Here is a 22,095-nt window from a genome sequence, read left to right on the forward strand (position 1 = left end):
ATCAAAAAGGGTTAAGGTGTATGGCATGAAGTATGTAGAGTATAAGAATATGCAGTAGGATATAAAATGAGAGAGCGTAACAAAGTATTGTATCCTTTGTCTTACAAGTGTCTAGGCTAATGAAAGTAATGAACGCAGTGAGTAGGTTAAGAAGTATTAGACTTCTCAATAAACATATAGTACCCAAAAGAGTTTACCTGTGTTGCTGTCTCTTAGCCAAGAGTATAAGTTTTGAGTGATTGTTACTACCACATCCTTAATGCTGCCAATCAATTTTTCTTAATCGAGGAACACACCTGGAAGCATAGATGAAATGAATGAATACTTCATTCACCTAAAAGAGAATCAGGATTACAACTTAACGCCTGTCAGGGATACCATTAGTTCGTGTTTTAATGTGGTAGCCGCTATATAGACTGAGGATGACTCACTCTGTTTAGTAGTCCACCCAGTAGCAACTGACTACCAATAATTAAACCTATTTTGTTGCAGTCTCAAAGTGAAAAGGTCAGATTACACTGGCCAACATCCTTACCTTCTGGAGATGCTTATTCTGCTGTGGGGACTCATCGATTTGTCCAAAAGGTAAGATATTTCCCATGATTTTCTCAGAACAATGGGCTGACTTTCGATATTTCTATATAATTCGTATTGGTAGGTGAGATTGATTTTTATAGGTGTTTCTAGTAACTTTTAATGGTTTACTCATTTTCAATTGAAGCAGCTGGAATTGTAGAAGGACTGTTTTCTCTCTTGGCTCAACAAATACTAATTTGAGTGTTTATTTAGAATACTCTTGACTTGTATCAAGATTGCCAGAGATATTAAAGAGAAAAAAACAATTTGCTAACCTCAGTTTTTAAGATTCCTTCACCAAAATTTATTGAATTGATTAAAATAAAGTTTTTTTAAAAAAAGTTTCTTGTATCTTGATCTATTGACTTTTTTTAGTGTTACTGGAAACACTATGCTCCTCAGTGCCTCACTGGGAGTATAATACATAATAGGTGCATGAAATCAGCATTTGCTGCTGTGCTTGCTGCTTATGGTGCTTTTGTTTTCCTTTTCTTCATTATCTTGTGCTTGCAAGTTGGTACTGAATGCTCTGTTGTGCCTTTGTTCTGATTACTTGGTTTTTTCTTTGTCTGTCTCTGGTAGCCCTATAGTCGCTCTTCCTCCATGTCTTCCATTGATCTAGTCAGTGCCTCTGATGATGTTCACAGATTCAGCGCACAGGTACTGTATTAATGTGTAGAGCGGGGGTTGCATATCTTTGCTGTATTTCATCCTCTTCTCTAGAACCTAGTTTTTTTGTTACATAAACCACTGCTTGCTTCAAACTAGTACATTGAGACAAACAAAGGACTTCTCTATTAGAATACTAAATGGTTGTCTTTTTACATTCTGCTTGCATGCATATCACTCCCGCAGAGGCCTAAATCTTGTGGAATTTTTGGATTGGTTTCAGTAGCTTTAAATAAAAATGCATACACCTTAAATTCTGCATTTTTGATTATTGTAAAAGTAGGATAGCACCTGTTTTGTGTGGGATGGAGATGGTCTTTGCTTTGAATTGAATAGATGTTCTTGTTTTTAAATCAGATTTAATTTTGTCTTTAACATTTGTCACTCTTAATGACACTAAGATACTAACTATTAAGGTTCAGTACTATCATTTTCTCCATCTAGTAAAAACATCTGAAAGGTTATGAAGTGTGTTGTTAAAGATTGTGGATGTGATTTTTTTATTGAATAGTTTCAATATATTCACTGATCCTTTGGAAAGTAAGTCTGATTTCCTGTATATGCAAATGTAGTTATATACACCAGTAATGCACAAAATTATTTTAGGTGCTTGCTATGGCGATCACAGTTTAAAGTTGAATTAATTAGGTGATTTCACACGTTTGCTCTGTAGTCTCAAAATGTTGTTCAAACATGGCACGCAAGCCATTAGTTTCCTTCTGCTGTGGTCCATGTCTTACTGAGAGTCAGAGTCGGACTTTCTTCTGTGATATGTTGTTTTGTCTTTTTTTGGATATTTACTAACACTGCAAACAAGCTGCTTTTTCAAATAGAAGGAATGGATTTTCTTTTGATTAACAGAGCCGGGAATCATACCACCTGCAGGCATTACTGCCATCTTTGTGAGCAGAACCCTAGCACTTACACTTGCTTATTGGACTGAAAGCCTAACACTTGCCTTGACCTATTGCAGTCAGTTAATTGTTAAATTTTGACTTATTGTGAGGGGAAAAAGTATACACGTTGTATTACACAGCATTGATAGACTCATCTACTGGTAGTCCGAGTCAAGTTAGTATGTTAAGTTTGTTTGAAAGGAGGGGGCAAATCAAGTAATAGAAAGCAAATTTGAGTCCAGAAGTAGGAATTGGTTGTCTATCAGGCTGCGGGTACGTCACCTGCTCAATACAAGGAAAACTTATAATCACTAAAGAATGCAGGCCTTCTCATTTTTGCATCTTTTATGCCAGTGATAGCATTTGTGCTTCTACATGGTAATCTGAGCTCTGAGTATTAGAGCTCTGGTGTGGCTGAAAATTTAACCATTTAAAAACAAACCTGAGCTTGACCATGTCCTTATCACAGTAAAGCAGATTGAGATTAAAGATCGTGGCTAAATGGACTGGAATATGGTGGCAAGGCCTTGCTCTTCTCAACTGCTGCGTGGATTATACGAAGTAGAAGTTACCACTCAGTGCCTTAGAATGTGGTTTTGAGTTAACAGACTCACTGCAGAAAGGATGATCTTGTTAGTTTATAAATTCTTTTCCACCGTTACCCCAATATATTTTTTCTAGAACAAATTTCTACCAGACTAACAAATCAGTCTATCTGCTCTGGAGCTTCACTACTGATGAACAGGCAGGTAAAAGACATCTGAAAGCATGAAGAGAAAACAGTATGCTATCTTTTGGTGACAACCTGCCTTGGACCTTTTAAATATAAAATTGGCCTCCATTCCCTGGCAGGGGATTTGGCTTTTGGAAAGGCAAGCTAACATCTTGATTCTGAATACGTGTGACTTGCTTCTAGACCTCATTCGTACCAAGGGAATTTTGGTGTCAGGAAAAGGTCAAGTAGAAACCTGCAGCTTTGTTTTTAAAATTGAGACCTTTCAACATATATTCTGATGGGAGCTGTTTTTTCACTGTGCTTTCAGAAAGACGTTGAGTTGTTACTGCCAGTTGAGTGGGAGGCTGTAGGCTTAAAATTCTGCAGGTGTTTTGCAGATCACTTTGTTTTAAAGGACTATCAGTTTTTAAAATAAATTTAGCTGCTGAGGGCCTTTTAAGTGAAGAACTGCCCACTTAATTTTCAGCCTAAGGCTGCATGGTATAGAGGATAGATGTGTTTTTGCAGACCATTTCTGTAGCCTGCCAAGAGATATTATTATCCCAGGGGTAATAATATGACCTCTTCCATGTCAAAGAAGCTGTGAATATTAACTCTGCCTAATACAGTACCTAAAATAGATGCAGGTTTACAGACAACAGCCTGCAGGTAGATCATAGATAGTTTGGATAGGTAATGCGTACGAGACAGTTGTAGGCACTGCAGTTCCTTGGTCAAGTAGAAGCAATTGCTTGCTAGTGAAAAACAGCTCTGCTCTGCAAGTTGCAGCAGTGATACCTCTGTGTCCCTTAATTTAAAGGGCAGCTGTCTGAAAGATGGATGGTGAGGTTTTCTGTCTGAAAGAAGTGTGACCTAGAGCTAGTGAATTGAATATTTAAATAGTCCACATTCTGTTATTTGACTTGGATAGTACTGTCATTGTGTCACTAGAGGAAAAAAGTTTTCTAGGAAACTTGTTAGTAACTGTCAGGAAAAGATGACTAGTCTAAAAGCAGAAATACAGATCTTGCTGTTTTTTTTAGTTCATTATAACTCAGAAGAAAAAAAAACTCAAGAACTGGACTGATAAATTGTTTCTGTAGATAAGTGTATGGTTAAACTGAAGTAGAACTTCCAATAGATTTTATTTTGATGTTATACTTGGAGGACTTTGACTTGATTCAATTACCTTTTTTTTCTTCCTGGTCTTAAGTGTATTGCCTAAAAAATACATTTTATAAACAGAATTACTGTTTAATTTAAAAGTAAAAACATATTTCAATTCTATATCATACCAGAAAAAGACAAAGTATTCTTTAATTTTGCTTTCTACATGTTGTACTAGATCGAGTAATGCTTTTCCTTTTAAAAAAAAACAAACATACATTTCTAGTAATTCAGGAAAACAGTGTCAATCACATGGTATTACTTGCTGTGTTAAGTTTTAGTAGTCACCTACTGTTTAGGTGAAAATTTAGTAAATGGTTTACAGAATTTGTAAACATTACACAGCAGTGTATACCTGATTTTTGCCTCTATTTTTGTTTGAGTGTGAGTGGGATTTGGAAATGGTGGGAGCAGAAAAAAGGAAAAATTATAGAATAAGATTACAGATACATAATAAAAACACAAGTAAAAATGCATTTTCTGTCCTACCATCCATTTTCATGCACGTCATATAGAATAAAATAATGACATATTCACATAGCTGTATTAAAATTATCAAATATCTGGCCTTTAAGAAAAGCACATAACTAAGTAATTTTAAATGAGAATTTTATAATAGAGGAGTCTCTGCATCTTAATTTGATTTAAGAATGTGAGCATTTCTCCTTTTTTCTAGTTTGCTATTGTGCAAAGCTGTCAATGAAACAGAATAGGCAAGTTTTGCTCATGACTGTTTCCTTCACTGCTGTTCTGATATGACTTCGAATAAGCATTCAGTTTTTTAGAGCTTATCTGTGTTCTTATATTGGGTTTACCTGTGTCAACCACAGCTGTCTGCCCCTACTTCCCTCCCCCTGTCTTTGTTCAGCCTTTTAAATGTTCTTTATTGGTTATTGGGCTTCAAGTCTTACAGTGCATTGTAATTCTGTTTAGAGATACCTCGATCAATTTTCTGAATGCCGAATTGAAAGAGTCTTATGGTAGAAGTATAGTAAGTTTTGGCAGTTTAGAGGTACAAAGGGAAGATGGGAAGTACCCATAAAGAGTGAAGTTATAATTAGAATCAAGGTTTTGGCATTTGTTTCTGAAGTCTAGAAGTATCTGTTCTCGATGTTTATTGATAGAGAGCTCTGTTGTCCTAGTTCAGCTCCTGCACAGGATTTGAAGTAATGACTTGTGGCTTCCAGTACTGTACAGTTGCCTGTCCAAGAAGATGCAAGAAATAATTTAAAAACGTATATTTTTTTCTTTAAAGGTGGAAGAGATGGTACAAAACCATATGACTTACTCCTTACAAGATGTAGGAGGAGATGCCAATTGGCAGCTAGTGGTTGAAGAAGGAGAAATGAAGGTAAATATCTTCTTTTTTGCCTAATTAGTACGACATATTTTTATTCTTTTTGAATACTACTTCTCAGTGAGTTACGCTGTTAAAACTTCTGAGGATAGCATTGTTTAAGCTAGGACTGGAGTCCACAAGAGCTGCAGCTTCCTATGTAAATCTAAGAATAGCTTTGTCTTTATGGATACCTTCATTCCCTCCTACTTAAAACTTGTTATTAAATGACATGTAATTTCAGTGTATAAGAATGTTATTTGGTAGCAAGCTACTGTCAGCTATTCTACTGTGCTTATGTGGATCCTTGTATGTAGTGATAATGCAGTTTAATCCATTTTGTAGCAGAGATTCTCAGAATAATGGTACTTTAATGTGTGCTTTAATGCTAAGAACATCTTCATTAGTCATTACCAGAGAAAACTGTTATGACAAATTATTTGTGCATTAGTGTTCCAGGAAGTTTTTTTAAAAATGAACTGGTGTTCATGTTTTAATTGTTTAAAACTTCAATTTTGATATTTCTGTTCTGTGTGTCATCCTTTGTATTTGGCCATAGGTATACAGAAGAGAGGTGGAAGAGAATGGAATAGTTTTAGATCCCTTGAAGGCAACGCATGCAGTTAAAGGGGTAACAGGACATGAAGTTTGCCACTACTTCTGGAATGTCGATGTTCGTAATGACTGGGAAAGTAAGGAATCGTTTCTTAAGTCTTGCATGTTTATCAGCAATCATTGAATTATAGTATCCAAAACTAGAAGGGGCTCACAAGGATCATAAAGTCCAACTCCTGTCTCCACACAGGACTACATAAAAATCAAAAGATATTTCTGCAAGCATTGTCCAAATGCTTCTTAAACTCCAGCAGCCTTGGTGCTGTGATCTATTCCTTGGGGAGCCTATTCCAGTGCCTGACCACCCTCTCAGTGATGAACCTTTTCCTAATACCCAACCTGACCCTCCCCTGATGCAGCTTCATGCAGTTCCCATTCTGTTGCTGGGGAAGAACACAGGCTCCCCATCATGGGTAAGCTGTAGGCTGCCGTCAGGTCACACCCGTCTCCCCTTCTCTAGGCTGAACAAACAAAGTGACTTCATCCGCTTATTGCATGTTTTCCCCTCTAGACCCTTCACCATCTTTGTAGCTTTTCTTTGGACACTCTCTAATAGTTTTATGCCCTTCTTATATTGTGGTGCCCAAAACAGCACACAGTGCTCCAGGTGAGGCTGCACCAGCACAGAACAGAGTGGGACAATCATTTCCTTTAACTGGCTAGCAATGTGGTGTTTGATGCACCCCAGGGTACGGCTGGCCTTTTTGTCTGCCAGGGCACACTACTGGCTCATGTTCAACTTGCACCAGGTCTCTTTCTGTGGGGCTGTTCTCCCACCTCTTGTTCCCCAGTCTGTTTGTTGCCCCATAGACTTACGTGCAAGCCTAAGTCAGCATATCAGCAAGCATATTGTTTATAACATTGACCTAATAGCAGTGCTTTTTTTTTTACTGATGGATTTCTTTGCTTTTTGTAGCAACGATTGAAAATTTTCACGTAGTGGAAAATTTAGCTGATAATGCAATCATCATTTACCAGACACATAAGGTAAGACTAACTCTCCACCTGTATGTGTACCTTACCAACACAGTTTTGGGCATATGTGCTCTAATCTATTTTAAAATGCTTAACTAAACGTACTGCTCAGAAAACAGTTCAGAACAAGTTATTTGTGAAACTGCAACTTCGTCAACTTTTTGAATGTGGCTTGATAGCATAAGTGGTTGTGCATGTTTATGATATAGCGTGAAATCACATATTAGGATTGATTTTAATCTCCAGTAATATAACCTTCAGCAAGACAAGGGTCATATAAAGCAAACTGAAGCAAAAAATCAACACCGACTTCAGACAGGAAACTTGTACCACTGTATTATGTGCTTTTTTCCAATATCGCAAGCTACTGTTGACCACAATTACTTGACATATGTATTTGCGTTATAAAGTGGTGTAATTGCTGGTATAATATTTGTTCTTATGACTTGATTATGATTCTTTTCTTCCCCAAAGAGTTCTGGTGCAACTTCACTAAAAACGTAATTTGAATTGCAATCCAGCAATTGTAGCCTAACGGGTTCCAAAAAAGGAAAATGGTAACTAAGCGTACAGGTTAATTTTTAATCTTGCATGATTCCAAGTGTTAGTATACTCAGAAATTTGAGCAAGTATTTTTCTGAGAGAATTTTACCAGAAATGCTGTTACCTTAAAACAACCTTAAAAGAAGACTTGGTTTTGAATGTAGCAATTTTGTGATCTGTGTAGTGTTGTGGTAAATACTAGGCATTTTTAATTCTACCAAGTGTCAGGAAAAGGGCTTCCATATAGCTTCATATTTTATCAGATACTTTTGACTCTGAAATTTTCTATTAGAGAATGTCAGTTTACCCATGTCTTGCTAAAGTGATTGCACTTAAAATACTGTATTTTTTTTATTTTCTCTGCCCTTCCATGCTTCTGGAGGCCTAGCTAACTGTAGATGCATCTGTTTATACTTAACCAGTGTAGTTAATAGTGTAGTTTGTACCTTACAAGTATTAACTAAAATGTGAACCTGAGATTGAGAGAACAGGAAAGGAACTGCCTCTTCCTGTTTGTCTACGAGAAGTATTGCAGCTCAGCTCTTTGCCGAAGGCCTTAAACTTTTTTACTCAAGTGCAGCAGTGTAACCTGACATGTATCCATACAACACCTATGCTTCTTCTGTTTCAGTTTTGAAAATTGCATGAAATTATTAGCATAGAATTTAACAAAATTATAGACTTTTTTTGGTTTGGAGGTGACCTTTAAAGATCACCCACCTCCAGCCCCTACCCCCCTACCCTGGGCAGGGACACCTTCCACTAGATCTGGTTGCTCAAAGCCCATCTAGCCTGGCCTTGAACACCTCCACAAACTTGTCATCCACAACTTGTCTGGGCAACCTGTTCCAGTGCCTCACCACTGTCATAGTGAACGATTTCTTCCTTATATCTAACATAAAAGTAGTCTTTTAGTTGAAAAACTTTCTCTTGTCCTATCTCTACACACCCTTGTAAAAAGTTTCTCCACCTTTCTTAAAAGCCCTCTTTAAGTACTGAAAAGCTCCCCAGAGCCTTCTCTTCTTTAGGCTGATCACCCCTCAACCTGCTGAGAGGTGCTCCAGCCCTCTGATAACCCTCATGGCCCTCCTCTGGACTTGCTCTAACAGCTCCATGTTGTTCTTGTGCAGGGGGCGCAAGATGAACTCAGTGAGTTGGTCTCACAAGAGCAGAGTAGAGGGGGAGAATCACCTCCCGTGACCTGTTGGCCACACTTCTTATGATGCAGCCCAGGATACGGTTGGCTTTCTGGGCTGCAAGTGTGCACTGCTGTCTCTTGTCCAATTTTTCATCTACCTGTATCCCCAAGAACTTTTCCACAGGGCTGCTCTCAATCCATTCTCCACTCAGCCTGTATTGGTGCTTGGGATTGACCTGACCCAAGGCCAGGACCTTGCACGTGGCCTTGTTGAACCTCATGAGGTCCGCACGGGCCCACCTCTCAAGCCTGCCCTGGTCCCACTGGATGGCATCCTTTCTCTCCAGCGTGTTGACCACACCACACAGCTTGGTGTCATCAGCAAACTTGCTGAGGGTGCACTCGAACCCAATGTCTGTCATTAATAAAGATATTAAACAGTACTGGTCCCAGTACTTGATGAAACTTTTTTTTTTAAACTTAAATAACGTCTGATCTTCTTTGTCTTAATTCTTTTTTCCTCTGTCTAAAGATAAAAAAAAAGTACTTTACTTGCCCTATTGTTAAAAGCTTATCGGGTGTCTCTCTGCAGAGGGTGTGGCCAGCTTCTCAAAGGGATGTGCTGTATTTGTCTGCCATCAGAAAGATACCAGCATTCAGTGAAAATGATCCTGAGACATGGATTGTATGCAACTTTTCTGTGGAACATGATAGTGCTCCTGTAAGTACTATTTTCATTCTGTCAGGTTCTGCTTTTAAGTTACCTCTTTTCTCTTACGTGGTGATGGTGTCGCAATAGAAGTGTGAAGTAGGTTGCGGGTCAGAGTAATCATGCAAAATACAGGTTATTTTAAAACTCAGTGAAACAATGACCTGGGTGTTCCAAGCCAAAAGCTATCTTGCCTTAACAGTTGGCAGATCTAAGGTGTTGCAGAAGATTGAAAACAAAACTTTTGGAGATGTGAAGACTGTTTAAAAAATTAAGACTTTATATTGAATCAAATCAATAACTTCTCTGTGTTGTCAGATGTGGGAACAGGTTTTATAACTTTAGATATAGGATCTCTTAAATTTCCAGTGTACACAGTTCTGCCAAAGAATAGGCAGTGAATGCTTTCTTCGGAGTGTTTCTGTGCTGATGCTTATGCCATTGTCTGTTTATAAGGGAAAAGTTACTCATGTCTGTAAATGCAGATACATTATCCTTTAACTGCTTTCCTACTTGTTTGTTACAATAATTAAAGTAACCAACTTCTAATATGTATGAAGCAAACAAATCGGAGATTCAGGCATTTCAGTTTAACCCTTTCCTTATTAACCAAGTACCTTTGATTTTATTTGCATTCCTGTTAATCATTTGCCAGAATGCATGCTCTCTAAAACACAGCTTCTTGACTGTCTTAGACTTTATAGAAAATTAAAATGTTACAGTCAAGCATGTGGAAATATAGAAAATTAAAATGTTACAGACAAGCATGTGGAAATAAACTTAGTTTGAAGCTTATGAATGTTTTTTTCTTTTCGGTAGCTGAACAATCGCTGTGTCCGTGCCAAAATAAATATTGCTATGATTTGTCAGACATTAGTAAGCCCACCAGAGGGGAACAAGGAAATAAGCAGAGACAATATCTTATGCAAGATTACATATGTAGCTAATGGTAAGTCTATATTTCTTTTCAGCGTGACATTTATGATATATGCTTATTATTATTATAAAATATTGTTTTAATAATATAAATGTTTAGAAAGATTAAAATATAATTATAAAATACAATTACTCAGCTATCAGGAAAAAAAAGTTGATGTGGTTTTCTGTTAAACATACAGGACACTATTTGTGGTATTCGTGTTCAAAAAGATCTGAATTTGTGTTACACCAATCGGTGGCATTCATCGTGTGGCATTCTGGGAGGAACAAATTAGTGTGTAGCATAAGTACAGAAATTTGGGTGGAGGTGGGTGGGAAGAAGTGTCTGCAACTGTGTTGCTTTGCAGTAGCTCTTAGTTTCAGCAATAGTAAGTTTTTTTTATTCATGTATTGCTGTCAATTTTTTCCCCCAGTTCATCTTGTTAGGCTGAAAAGCTGTAGGTAGTAAAGATACAGTTCTTACCCACAGTGTTAAGAAGGTACAAATATATTTTGGATGAGGATGTTTGCAAGCCTTATGATCTACTCTACATTTTTTTGTTTTTAACTGATAGAATCCTTGGTATTGACTTAAATTATCAAAGCCAAGCTGTATTGTTACTGTACCCAGTATTTAGAAGTGTGTTATAATATTGGAACCACATAGCTATTAGCTTGTCTCCCACAGCTACAAAACACTCTTATTATTTTTAACCAACTATTACATGGCTTACTAAGGAACCAAAGTCTGGAAAATGAGTTCTATAGATCTTTGGCATGTAGGAGTGATGTGACTCGTACTAAGTCCTGTGCAAATGCTGTTATATAATGCTAACCTCTGCGGTTATAAAGCTACTTTGTTTCCTGTTTCAAAAGTTTCCCAATTATTTAAAAATATATATTTTCAGTGACAAATTCTGAACTATGATTATATAGGAAGTGGTAGCTTCTTCTGCAAAATACTTGAGCAGTGAATTTAAACATATTTCAAAGCTTCTCATATTTTAAAGCTACTCTCAAAAATAATTTATAAGACATTGGCTATGTAGCAATTTTGCAGACAGATGCAGCAGTAACTGAGAAGTTAACACTGATTTCTGTTGTATTTGAAATAAGAAGTAACTTGGATCTTCCTTTTTTGTTGTTTTTTTTTTGAAGTAGAAAAATTATGATTATTCACTGTTACTATTTCAGAAGGAATTGCAAGAATACAAACTTACATCTGCATTTCTAGCTTTTAGAGGATTTACTGTATTTCAATGCCTTTCTTTCTGTTTACTTGTAGTGAATCCTGGAGGATGGGCACCAGCATCAGTGTTACGAGCAGTGGCAAAACGAGAATATCCCAAGTTCCTGAAGCGTTTCACATCATATGTGCAAGAGAAAACAGCAGGAAAGCCTATTTTATTCTAGTACTAGCAGGTATATATTCTATTTTAATTTGACTCACTGCTTTAAATATTTAGGGCCAACAGAAGTATGTAATCTAGAAATGTTTTATCATAATTAGCATGAATTCAATGTTTATTAACCAATGTATGCAATATGCTTCTTAAAACATTCATGTGTTATTCACATGGAAAAATAATACTTCATAACTTATGTAGCCCTTATTTTTTTAGACCTACTACCTCTTGCAAATTTTCATATGCATGTCTGTACTGGTTTTCTCAATTGTCGCAGATGTTTTGTACATGTTTTGAAAAGAATACATACTGAACTATCTCTAAAGCCTCATTAGGTTTTGGTATCTATATCAGGTGGCCAAATACCATCAGAATTAGTATATTATGAAGGTCAAAGTATTCTTTTATATTGACAGAATAGTTTTGATCTGGGTTTTTTATTAACAATGGAAACTTTCTGACAGACCAGTGTCAACCACTAGAATATTTTAAAGGTTGTGACCTAAATTTTCAGTCTTTCTGGTAAACCTGAAAAAGAGAAGCAATTTACAGATGCCTTCTGAAGTTAGTGGACGTATTTTTATGGTATATGCCATTGGGCTAATCTAAAATGGTTTTAACATTTAATTGATGTGACATTAGGAAAGGATTTCCCAATCACTTGAGGCTCAATCTGTCAGACATAAGCATTTGTGCAAAGTAAGGCTTTGCTTTGCTTAATTTTTGTTAGTGCGTAGACTGTAAGCCGTAGAATTACAGCTGCACAGTAGTATTTGGTAGCTCTAGTATTAGAGCAAGATCTGAAAGCAAGCTTATCACTTTTCTGGGCATGACACAGGCTGCCTCTATTTTTAGGCTCTATTTGTTATGCCAGATTTCAAGTCTTCGTCATCTGATCCTTCTGTAACAGGTAGCCCTGTAATATCTGATTCACGTTTTTAATTGTGTATTATTAGAGATAGTGTAGGTGAACCATTAAAAATATGGCTGTCACAAGCCAACAGTTGGAATGTGATCATAGCAGTGCGAATACTATTTAAGGGCTTAACAATTTCTTGTTTTCCTATTAGTGTTTGAAATTTACAGTGCTATATTTTTGTTATTGCTTGTCTGCAGTGATCAGAACAAGACTGGGTGAGCATTCCACGTTGGAGAAGTGACCATGCAAAGAGCACTCCATGCTGGAACGAAGGATCTACAGTCTTCTTATGGCCCAAATCCTAGGCTTTGTATACTGAAGTGAAGAAATGTTGCGACACCGTGAAGCTGAATATTTAACACTAGCTCTTTCCTGCTAACTTTTCTTGCCGAATCAGTGTGTAATTATAAATACATGTATTGATAACATGTATATGGCTCTATTTTTATTTGCTTGCTTTGGACGAGGAAGAACATACAACTTTAATCACCAACGTGGGTTACTGCTTTTATTTTAAGCAACTGGCAGAATTTTGTTGTCAACCTTCCCCAGATACTTGCATAGTTTTTGTGCATGTCTAAAAAGCACAAATGCACATATAGCATACTGTATGTGCTTTATATGCATAAAAATCTGGTATTTTGGGGCAGGGGGGTAGAGGGAGGAGTTCAGTAAAGCCTAGGTGAATTACTGGCAGGTTTTGTTTTGCTTTGTATAATCATAGTTCATTGCTGCTGGTTTCTATAATGAATCATCTTGTTACATAAAATGTCAGTTAATAACTGAGGGCTGTCAATATCCTTATGACTTTGCCTTTTCTATTGTCTTACTCTTATGAAGATCTTTGGCTCTGAAGGAGTAAGAGTGTGAAAAGCTTTATTTTTTTCCAGATATCTTTATATTTCTATTGTATTTTTTAGTTATGTAATATGTGCTACAGAATTTTTGTTATTAAACATGACCCAGAAATTTCTGGAAAGATTCTATGTGAGAGGGCAAGAGACTGCCCAAAAGCTAGAAGACATCTGTCCATGCTATATGTGGACTGCTTTCTTGCATGATATCTAGGGGGCTTTTCTGAAGCTGTGAGAAGGTACACTATAATATTTATTGAAGTAATTTGGACTACATAGGACAACATTCCCAGTCTAGAATGAGGATTAATACATTATTTTCAAAAACTGCATGTGTTTTCCTCACCTTAATAAAGCCATGCTATGAGGCTCATGTAGAAAGTGAGTTGTGTTGATACTTGCCACTTGATCAAAAACCCTTCAGAGCTATGACAACGCATAGTTCTTATTGGAAAGTTCCCTTTAGTTGCTGTGAGAATTTACATGTCAGATATTTGCCTGCCTTTGATTCTGGAGATGCTCATTGGGAGAGGACTCTGGCAGACTGGTTTTTGCTTCGAGACATGTTATCCGTGTCCTGTAGTTGGAAATTATTCAGAGACTGCTGGGTGTTTCACTGACCTGTGTATTTCAAGGGAAAAGTTTGATATATTTTTTCAAAAGAAAGTGAAAGTCTTATTTGATATAGTATGGTAGGTGCCTGAAAATAACTATAAAATAGTAACTTAATGAAGATTTGGTGAATGATTAAATGTGATCAGTACAGTATTGGAAAAAACTTTCACCTGTTCATTTTCTCTGTAGAGATAAAATCATACCTAACACATGATTACACATGCACAGAGATTTCATGCTCCATAACTCTACCTTTTTTATTTGCCTTTCTCTAAAGGTGTGCATGGAATATGCCTTATTACAGAATTATTCTGTTAATTTGAATATGTAGAAAAGTGCCTATATGGTAATGCTAGTAAGGCAAATAAGACAAAAATTTGTACATGTTTACTCTATCACCAGTGAACATTTTATATAGTGATGATAAAAAAATAATTCTTATACCTCAATTATACTTCATCTTTTTACAATCAACTAAACAATGGTTCATTCACCATAGCCACTGATGGGAACTTCAAAAAAGGAAAAAAAGTCCAGAATATAAAGAGTTTAATTCCTTATTTGCCTTTTCTGGTAATAGTTGTTGAACACAGGCAAGTAACTGTTTCTTAATTTAATTGGATAGCTTTATTTTACAAAGGTATGGAAGTTTACAAAGCAGTATATAAATCTTTTATTATTAGTTGCATTTGCACTAAATGTGATGTACTTTTGCGATTTATTCTGTAAATAAAATTACACTACAGATACTCTTTGTAAGAAATACACTTTACTTTTAGATAAAGGCACTGGTACTTCACTACAGCTAGCCCTGCCCAATCAGTATTGTAAGAAGGCTTCCTAAAAAGCTACAGAAGTACTTGCAAGATTGAAACATAGGTATTAATTGACCTCTTAATTGGAAAAAAAAAAAAAAAAAAGGCAGCTTTCTGTAGGCCTCTCAGATTGTCGGTGTTTTAAGTAACCATTAGATCCTTTCTTGAGGAAAAATCTGAAGGATTTTTATGGTTTTATAAAATTTCCCCTTTCTCCTGAACCCAACTGTTTTTCCAGACACTGCCACATATATGTGCACTCTTGAGTTCACTGTTAATGGATCTGTAGCATTTATACAGCTATGATTTCCTTTGCAGAAGAAGCCCCTAACTCTAGAAGCCCCTAACTCTAGAAGGGATGTTTCTTGAACCAATTTCAGCTGCTGAAAATGCAGCAGTCTTCTCCATTAAATATTGTTTTCTGAATATATCTTTTGGGAGAATTTTGTTGTTGCTGAACTAGATCCGAAGGAAATTACTTGATGAAACCCTTAAGGGGAATGAGGATGAGCAATAGCCATTGTTATCCTGTCTGAGAACCAGAACATCTTGGAGAAATTTATCTGTGAAAAAGGTGATACATTTTGGGAGGTGGAGGGAATTACCTTTTACTTAATTGGGCTGAGCTGGCATATCTGAAGTTGTGCAGATTCTCTTTAAACTAATCAGATTGTCCACCTGTATTTTTGTCAAGTTGTACAGATAACACTGTATTTGAATTGCCACTGTTCATCTACAGACTCAAAACATGAATCATATTTTTGAGTACTTTGAGTGTGTAGAGTGTAACTGTTATATAATAGCTTTATAATCCTAATGATAAGTTTTAAAAATTAAAAGTTGGCTCTTCCATGTTACAATCACAAATTTAAAACCAGTATTTAAAAGTGAAAAGTATTAAAAAAAAATTATGAAGAAAAACCCTGGTTTGTAGTTATTTTTAACTTTTCAGTGCTCTAAGGAAACTTACTTAAAATGTTTTACATTGTAACCAACTTTTAGATTGTGTATGAAGTTGTATACCATACTACAATGTATGTACAAATTTATCAGAAAGTAGCTTGCTTGTATTATTACTGAGGTTACTGAAATGAAAATTTGAATGCCACATTAGCTGTTTATATATGAAAATCTCATTCTGTACTATCATATCAGAAGCATGTTAAAAAATGTTCCTGTACAGTATAGTTTTAATATAGAGTACTTCCAAAGTTGTATTTAAGCTTCTGTGTTTGTTTGTACAGAACTAACAACATTACAAAAGCTTCCCTGTCAAGAATGGAGATCCAGGACTGAGAAATGCCAGAGGATAAACTTGTTTTTTTCTAACGTGTGAAGAATTTTTAAGAACTGAGAATAACTTCTACAGAGCAAGCTTTTTTAATATCAGGAATAACTGATTCCATAGCAGATCAATAATCCTGCCAGTATTGGTTATGCAGGAATTTCTACTTCTTACATAGTTACCAGTAAAGTATGCAAAATAAGAGAAACAGCTTAGACAAATAGAAGGCAAATTAGTTGCATGACAGGGAAAAAAAAAAAAAAGGTAAACTTTAGCTCTGCAGCATCAGGCAACAACTGTAGAGTCCTTAGGCAAGCCCTGCCATTGAATGCAGCTGTTTTAGCTGGAAAAAAGGAAATCTTTTCCCATGCAACCCTGCACTCTTCCCCTTTAAAAAAAAAAAAAGTTACATTCTTGGTCACATAAGTTCTGCATGTAATTTAAAAATACGTGCTTTCTAGTATGGAGAAGCTGAGCATTTGTGTAGTTAAGGTACTGATGTGAGTAATTACAATATAATTTGTCCATGAATTATATAGAATTGCTCAAAGACCCATCCAAGCCAGCCTTGAACACTCCTAGGGCTGGGCCATCCACATCTTCTATGGGCAACCTGTGCCAGTGCCTCAGCCTCACCTCCCTCTGAGTAAAGAATTTCCACCTTGTATCTAATTTAGTTTAAAGCCATTCTCCCTTGTCCTATCACTGCACTCCCTGACAAAGAGTCCCTCCGCAGCTCTCCTGTAAGGCCCCCTTCAGGTACTGGAAGGCCACCATTAGGTCTCCCCGGAGCCTTCTCTTCTCCAGGCTGAACAGCCCCAACTCCCTCAGCATGTCGTCATAGGAAAGGTGCTCCAGCTCCTTGATCATCTTCGTGGCCCTCCTCTGGACTGATTCAATATATCCATGTCCTTCTTACACTGCGGGCCCCAGAGATGAATGCAGCACTCCAGGTGGGGTCTCATGAGAGCAGAGCAGAAGGGGAGAATCACCTCCCTCGCCCTGCTGGCCACGCTGCTTTTGGTGCAGCCCAGGGTATGGTTGGCTTTCTGGGCTATGAGTGCACATGTGGAGCTTCTCGTCAACCAGCACCCCCAGGTCCTTCTCCTCAGGGCTTCTCTCAATCCGTTCTTCATCCAGCCTGTATTGGAGCTTGGAATGGCCCTGGCTCAGATGCAGGACCTTGCACTTGGCCTTGTTGAACCTCATGAGGTTTGCACAGGCCCACCTCTCAGGCCTGCCCAGGTCCCCCGGGATGGCATCCCTTCCCTCCAGTGTGTCAATGGCACCACTCAGCCTGGTGTCATCAGCAAACTCACTGAGGGTGCACTCAATCCCACTGTCCTTGTCACCAATGAATATGTTAAACAGCACCGGTCCCAGATGCAGACCCCTGAGGAACACCACTCATATCCCACCTGGACATCGAGCCCTTGACTGCACCTCTTTGACTGTGACCATCCGCCCAATTCCTCACCCACTGTGTGGTCCATCCCTCAAATCCATAAACATCAATCACTGGTTAGGGTTATGCCATGAAATTTACTGGTGTTTATAATTAAGATCATTATCTTTAGTCTTCAGCTATAAAAAAAATCATAGGATAAAAGCATATTCCGTTAGATAAAGGGAAGGGCTACACTTTTTGAGTATTATGTGCCTGACTATGTCAAATTTTCTTGAGCTGTAACCATTGATGCAGTAAGGTTTTTCCTTTGCACACCTGCTTCTTCTAAGAACAGACTACAGCTGGAACAAGGAAGGGTCGTAGTATGGAGTGCTGCAGTTTTCAAGGTTCAAACTAATTTTCTTAAAGTGAACTTTTTAAAAGATTTGAGGGGGGGACTTTAAACAACAATAGGTCCAACTATTGTGTGGTGTAAGCCTCGCTTTAATAATTAGGACGTTTCCATTCAGCAGCCTACTCTTGTTTGATCAGGTCTGTCAGACCTTCAAGGTGGGATTTTCCTTTCTGTCACTGTAACTGACAAGCCTTTTCCCCCTTACAAAAACAAAAAACAAAACAAAGCAACAGCAACAAACAAACAACAGCATTTAAATGTGCATAGTTTCTGGGTATTGTTTTGAGATTAAAATTAAAGAGCAGAGAAGAGTGTGAGGTGACTGTATACTGAAGGCTAGTTTCTATCACCACACTCCTTGTTTTTAATGCCTCTGTTGAGCATCTGGGGTCTGCATTAACTCCATAATTCTGTTGCTGTTTTGAGCCTTTAAAGACATTATTGTGGATCGTCAATAGAACAAGCATGTACAGTAAGTCTTCAGTAATTTATTTGCCCCTCCACATGCTAATTGACCAAGTTTTTTTCTGAGTGAGTTCCTTTCAGATGCTATGGGAAGGGTCTAGACACTTGTCACTTTCTTTCTTTATGTATACTTACAAGTAAGTATCCTTGGAAAAGCTACCATATGATGCTCAAGAGTTCTGATCTATTGAGTTTCTCTCTAAAATTTTGTGTGATGAGACAGGCCATGGATCTTGGCAATCTGTGGCAAGTGATTCCTAGCTAGTGTAACACTGGTTGGACATGACAACAGCCCTGAAGAATCTCACCACATGGGATGGGATTGCAACTGAGTCATGGAACAACCCGGTGAGTTCAGCTTCCTGGCACAGCCAGAGCCCTGGAATTACCCCTCAGCCCCTGGGAAGTCACGTGTGACAACACTATGCTAAAAAAAAAATTAAAAATGCAGACTCAAAACCCCAGGATAATGTGCTGTCCGGTGAGTGTCAGTCACGTGTGAGTCACAGGTGAACAAAGTAATTGTAGGTGTGCCCGTACCCTCCAGAACATACTTTGAGTCTGAGTGTTTTGAGTCTAGCAAAGTCACACAGGTCATCACATTGTTTGCATCCTCTTTTGAAAATCATCGTTATGAATTCAGCATAATAGCATTCTTTAGCCAGTGCAAAGATACTGTTATTCTCATGCCTCCTTATGTAGAGCATGCACTCGTTGAGCATGTTACTCTTTATCTTGATCACGTCCTGGTGTTGAAAATTTTGGTTGTTAACTTACTCATTCCAACACTGCCCCAAAGCTGAACACAGCACTCCAGGTGGGGTCTCATGAGAGTAGAGCAGAGGGGGACAATCCCCTCCCTCGACCTGCTGGCCATGCTGCTTTTGGTGCAGCCCAGGATATGGTTGGCTTTCTGGGCTGCAAGTGCATGTGGCCGGCTCATGTTGAGCTTCTCATCAGTCAGCACCCCCAGGTGCTTGTCACCAACAAAGATGTTAAGCAGTGCCGGTCCCAATACTGACCTCTGAGGAACACCACTCATCTCCCACCTGGACGTTGAGCCTTTGACTGCATCTCTGTGTGTGACCATCCAGCCAATTCTGAGTTGTCCATCCATCAAACCCGTGTCTCTCCAATTTGGAGACAAGGATGTCACATGGGACAGTATCAAATGCTTTGCACAGGTCCAGACATGATAGTCTTGTTGGTTTTAATTTTCAGTATTACCTGTCAGATGAGAGGAATCTTAATACTAAAAATGTACTTGCTGCTCATTAACTGGGACTGCCATGCTCAACTTCAGTGAAGTAGATGGAATAGCACTTAACAGATTTTTAAAAACCTCTTGTGGTTGTAATATTGATAAATTGTTTTCTAATTCTAGCTTTTGTAATATCAGAAACAGGTTCATTATAAAGTATTCTTTGTCACAGCTGTTTCTGTTACATACACTCTGTCTTATTAATTTATCATAAATAGGTATACTCTTGCTCTTTTATGCTGTGCACAGTTCCTGGTTTTATGCTTGTTATAAACACCTCTTGCATTAAAGGCTATCAGTTTCATGTATTATTTAGAAGTGTTAATAGGTGGTATACAAGAATAGTACTTTAAAAACAAAACAACACTGCACTGAGGTGTAGGTACAAAGGTGTATAAATTCCACTAAGTCTGATGGATTACTAGGCATTGTGCTTTCTAACAAGTATTTCCCCAACAAGCAGGGGGACGTTACCAATACTAGTAGTTAATGATGTTTTGAATGGCACTGTTTTTCTAGAAGCTTCTCACTTTATTCAAAGAAACACGGAATCATAGAATTGTAGGGGTTGGAAGGGACCTCCAGAGATGACTCGGTCCAACCCCCCTGCCAAAGCAGGTACACTAAAGCAGGTAAATCACATCCTTTTTTTCACAATCCGCAAATGTGGGAAAAAATAATTAGTACCTGCAACTAACAAAACATTGCTATGTAGTCCTTTATTCCCCTCTCCATGTTTTGATTTCAAAGGTATTTCAAATCTTTCAATCTTTTCAATCTTTCAAATTTTCAATATTTTGATTGAAAGGTATTTTATAAGAACAGCCCTGAAGAACCCTGGTGAAAGCAATGCTTAGCTGCCCAGCTTTTCAATCACATTAACCTCTTAGGGTCAATTTTCTCCAGATGCACCAGAGGCTTTAGCTGCTCTGCAAAGTTCCTCATCTCATCGGAGACTACATCCTGTCCGGCTGGAGCTACCACGTTAAGCTCCACAAGGTAGGAGAGGGAGAGCGGCTCAATGTTATCCGTGTTGCCCGGCATCAAGATGCGAAAGATCTTGTAGACCACGATCTTCATGATGCCCTTGCGGAACATGTGCCCTTTGGCCACGAACTCGTGGTCCATGCGGAAGCCCATCTCCACCAGGAAGTCCGTCAGGTTGTCCGATGTGGCAATGTCCACGCAGTTGCGCACCAGCGCGTGCCGGTTCTTGTCCCCTATCTCCGGCTGGCCCAGGTAGCGCAGGTGCCAGGGCATGCCGCTCTTGTCGATGGAGCGCCGCGCCCGCAGCACGAAGGGGCTGGCCTGCTGCCCCTTCAGCAGGAACACCATCTCGTGGTCCAGGAAGGTCTCCGGCTCCATGTTGTCGCACAAGCCGCGCAGGCGGTGCAGCAGGCTCTCCAGGCTCTGGTCCAGGACGCTGCCTGAGGCGGGCAGAGACACAACGGCCGTTGCCCACACCCCACAGACACCATACACCCCAAACACCCCCCAAGCACCCCCCAGACACCCCAAACACCTCACACACACCCCAAACACCCCCCCAAACACCCCGAACACCCCACACAGACACCCCTCGGGCAAGGAGTCTCCTCCCCGCCGGGCCCCGCTGCCCTACCCTGCAGCAGGTACTCCATCATGTTGACGGTACCGCCCGTCACGGGCATCATGGTAACGGGGGGGGCCTCCATGTTGCGGCCGGCGGCTGCCCAGGCGGCGGCGGCGGGAGGGAGGGAGGGAAGGAGGAAGGGAAGGAAGCAGAGAAGGAGCGGCGGCAGCACCACCCCGCGGCCCGGCGGGGGCCTGCAGGCAGCGGGGAGTCGAGCCCCGAGCCCCCGCCGCCCCGTGGTGCCGCGCCGCCCCTCAGCGCCCGGCCCCGCCGGCCGCGGGAGGCGGGTGGAGGGCAGGAGGTGGCGGAGGCGGGGAAGGGGCGCGGCAGGGCGCTTCCTCAGGGAGCTTCCTCAGGGAGCTTCCTCAGGGAGCTTCCTCAGGGTGCTGAGGGCTCCTACGGCCGGCCGGGCAGCTGTGAGCCGGGCGGATCCCTGCTAGTCGCGCCCCACGCTCTCAGGAGCGATACAAAACCTCAGAGCATAAAACCAGCAGTGCCCTCGGCTGGGCGAGCTCAGCCCAAGTAGGTGAGCACAAGAGGCTCCCCCAAAAGCAGGGCGTCCCCAAATCCCCTCACCGGCTGTGAATAGGCAGCACCCTGGAGCTGCCGAGCTGCACGGCCTCCAAGAGGAGGCCCTGAAGAGCACCCTCATAACTGCACCTCTGTACCTTAAAAGTATCTTAAAGTGAGCTTTTCTTTCTGCCCTCGTTGAAGACAAGATGCAGCAGACCCAAAAGGCACTTGGTCAGGCAGATGGAGGCGATGGAGAGAAATACAGATAGAAATAGAAGCTCAGCACTGTAT

At 39.5% G+C, this 22,095-nt stretch overlaps 2 protein-coding genes across 4 annotated transcripts in view; one reads left to right on the forward strand and one right to left on the reverse strand.

Annotated features, from left to right (window-relative positions):
* Nucleotides 1–16,083, forward strand: part of CERT1 (ceramide transporter 1) — an 81,903-nt gene extending 65,820 nt beyond the window's left edge. The window contains exons 10-18 of one of the 3 annotated variants that reach the window (XM_066988406.1): nt 493–585; nt 1,159–1,236; nt 5,279–5,374; nt 5,919–6,051; nt 6,891–6,961; nt 9,223–9,351; nt 10,159–10,288; nt 11,543–11,679; nt 12,780–16,083. In XM_066988406.1, the coding sequence (XP_066844507.1) occupies nt 493–585; nt 1,159–1,236; nt 5,279–5,374; nt 5,919–6,051; nt 6,891–6,961; nt 9,223–9,351; nt 10,159–10,288; nt 11,543–11,670 (858 nt within the window). In that variant the 3' untranslated portion in view covers nt 11,671–11,679; nt 12,780–16,083. Of the gene's footprint in view, nt 1–492; nt 586–1,158; nt 1,237–5,278; nt 5,375–5,918; nt 6,052–6,890; nt 6,962–9,222; nt 9,352–10,158; nt 10,289–11,542; nt 11,685–12,779 lie in introns of those variants that run through there. The other 2 variants (XM_066988407.1, XM_066988408.1) reach the window with 2 other exon arrangements.
* Nucleotides 16,084–20,187: 4,104 nt separating this feature from the next.
* On the reverse strand, nt 20,188–21,457 carry MED18 (mediator complex subunit 18). Its single transcript, XM_048049916.2, has 2 exons — nt 21,301–21,457; nt 20,188–21,106 (listed from the first exon to the last, which is right to left on the reverse strand). The coding sequence occupies exons 1-2, from the start codon at nt 21,371–21,373 to the stop codon at nt 20,553–20,555; spliced, it is 627 nt and encodes a 208-aa protein (XP_047905873.2). The 5' UTR covers nt 21,374–21,457; the 3' UTR covers nt 20,188–20,552.
* Between the last annotated feature and the right edge of the window lie 638 nt (nt 21,458–22,095).

This window comes from Anser cygnoides, chromosome Z (assembly GCF_040182565.1).
Source record: "Anser cygnoides isolate HZ-2024a breed goose chromosome Z, Taihu_goose_T2T_genome, whole genome shotgun sequence".
In the NCBI taxonomy this organism is placed as follows: Eukaryota; Metazoa; Chordata; class Aves; order Anseriformes; family Anatidae; genus Anser; species Anser cygnoides.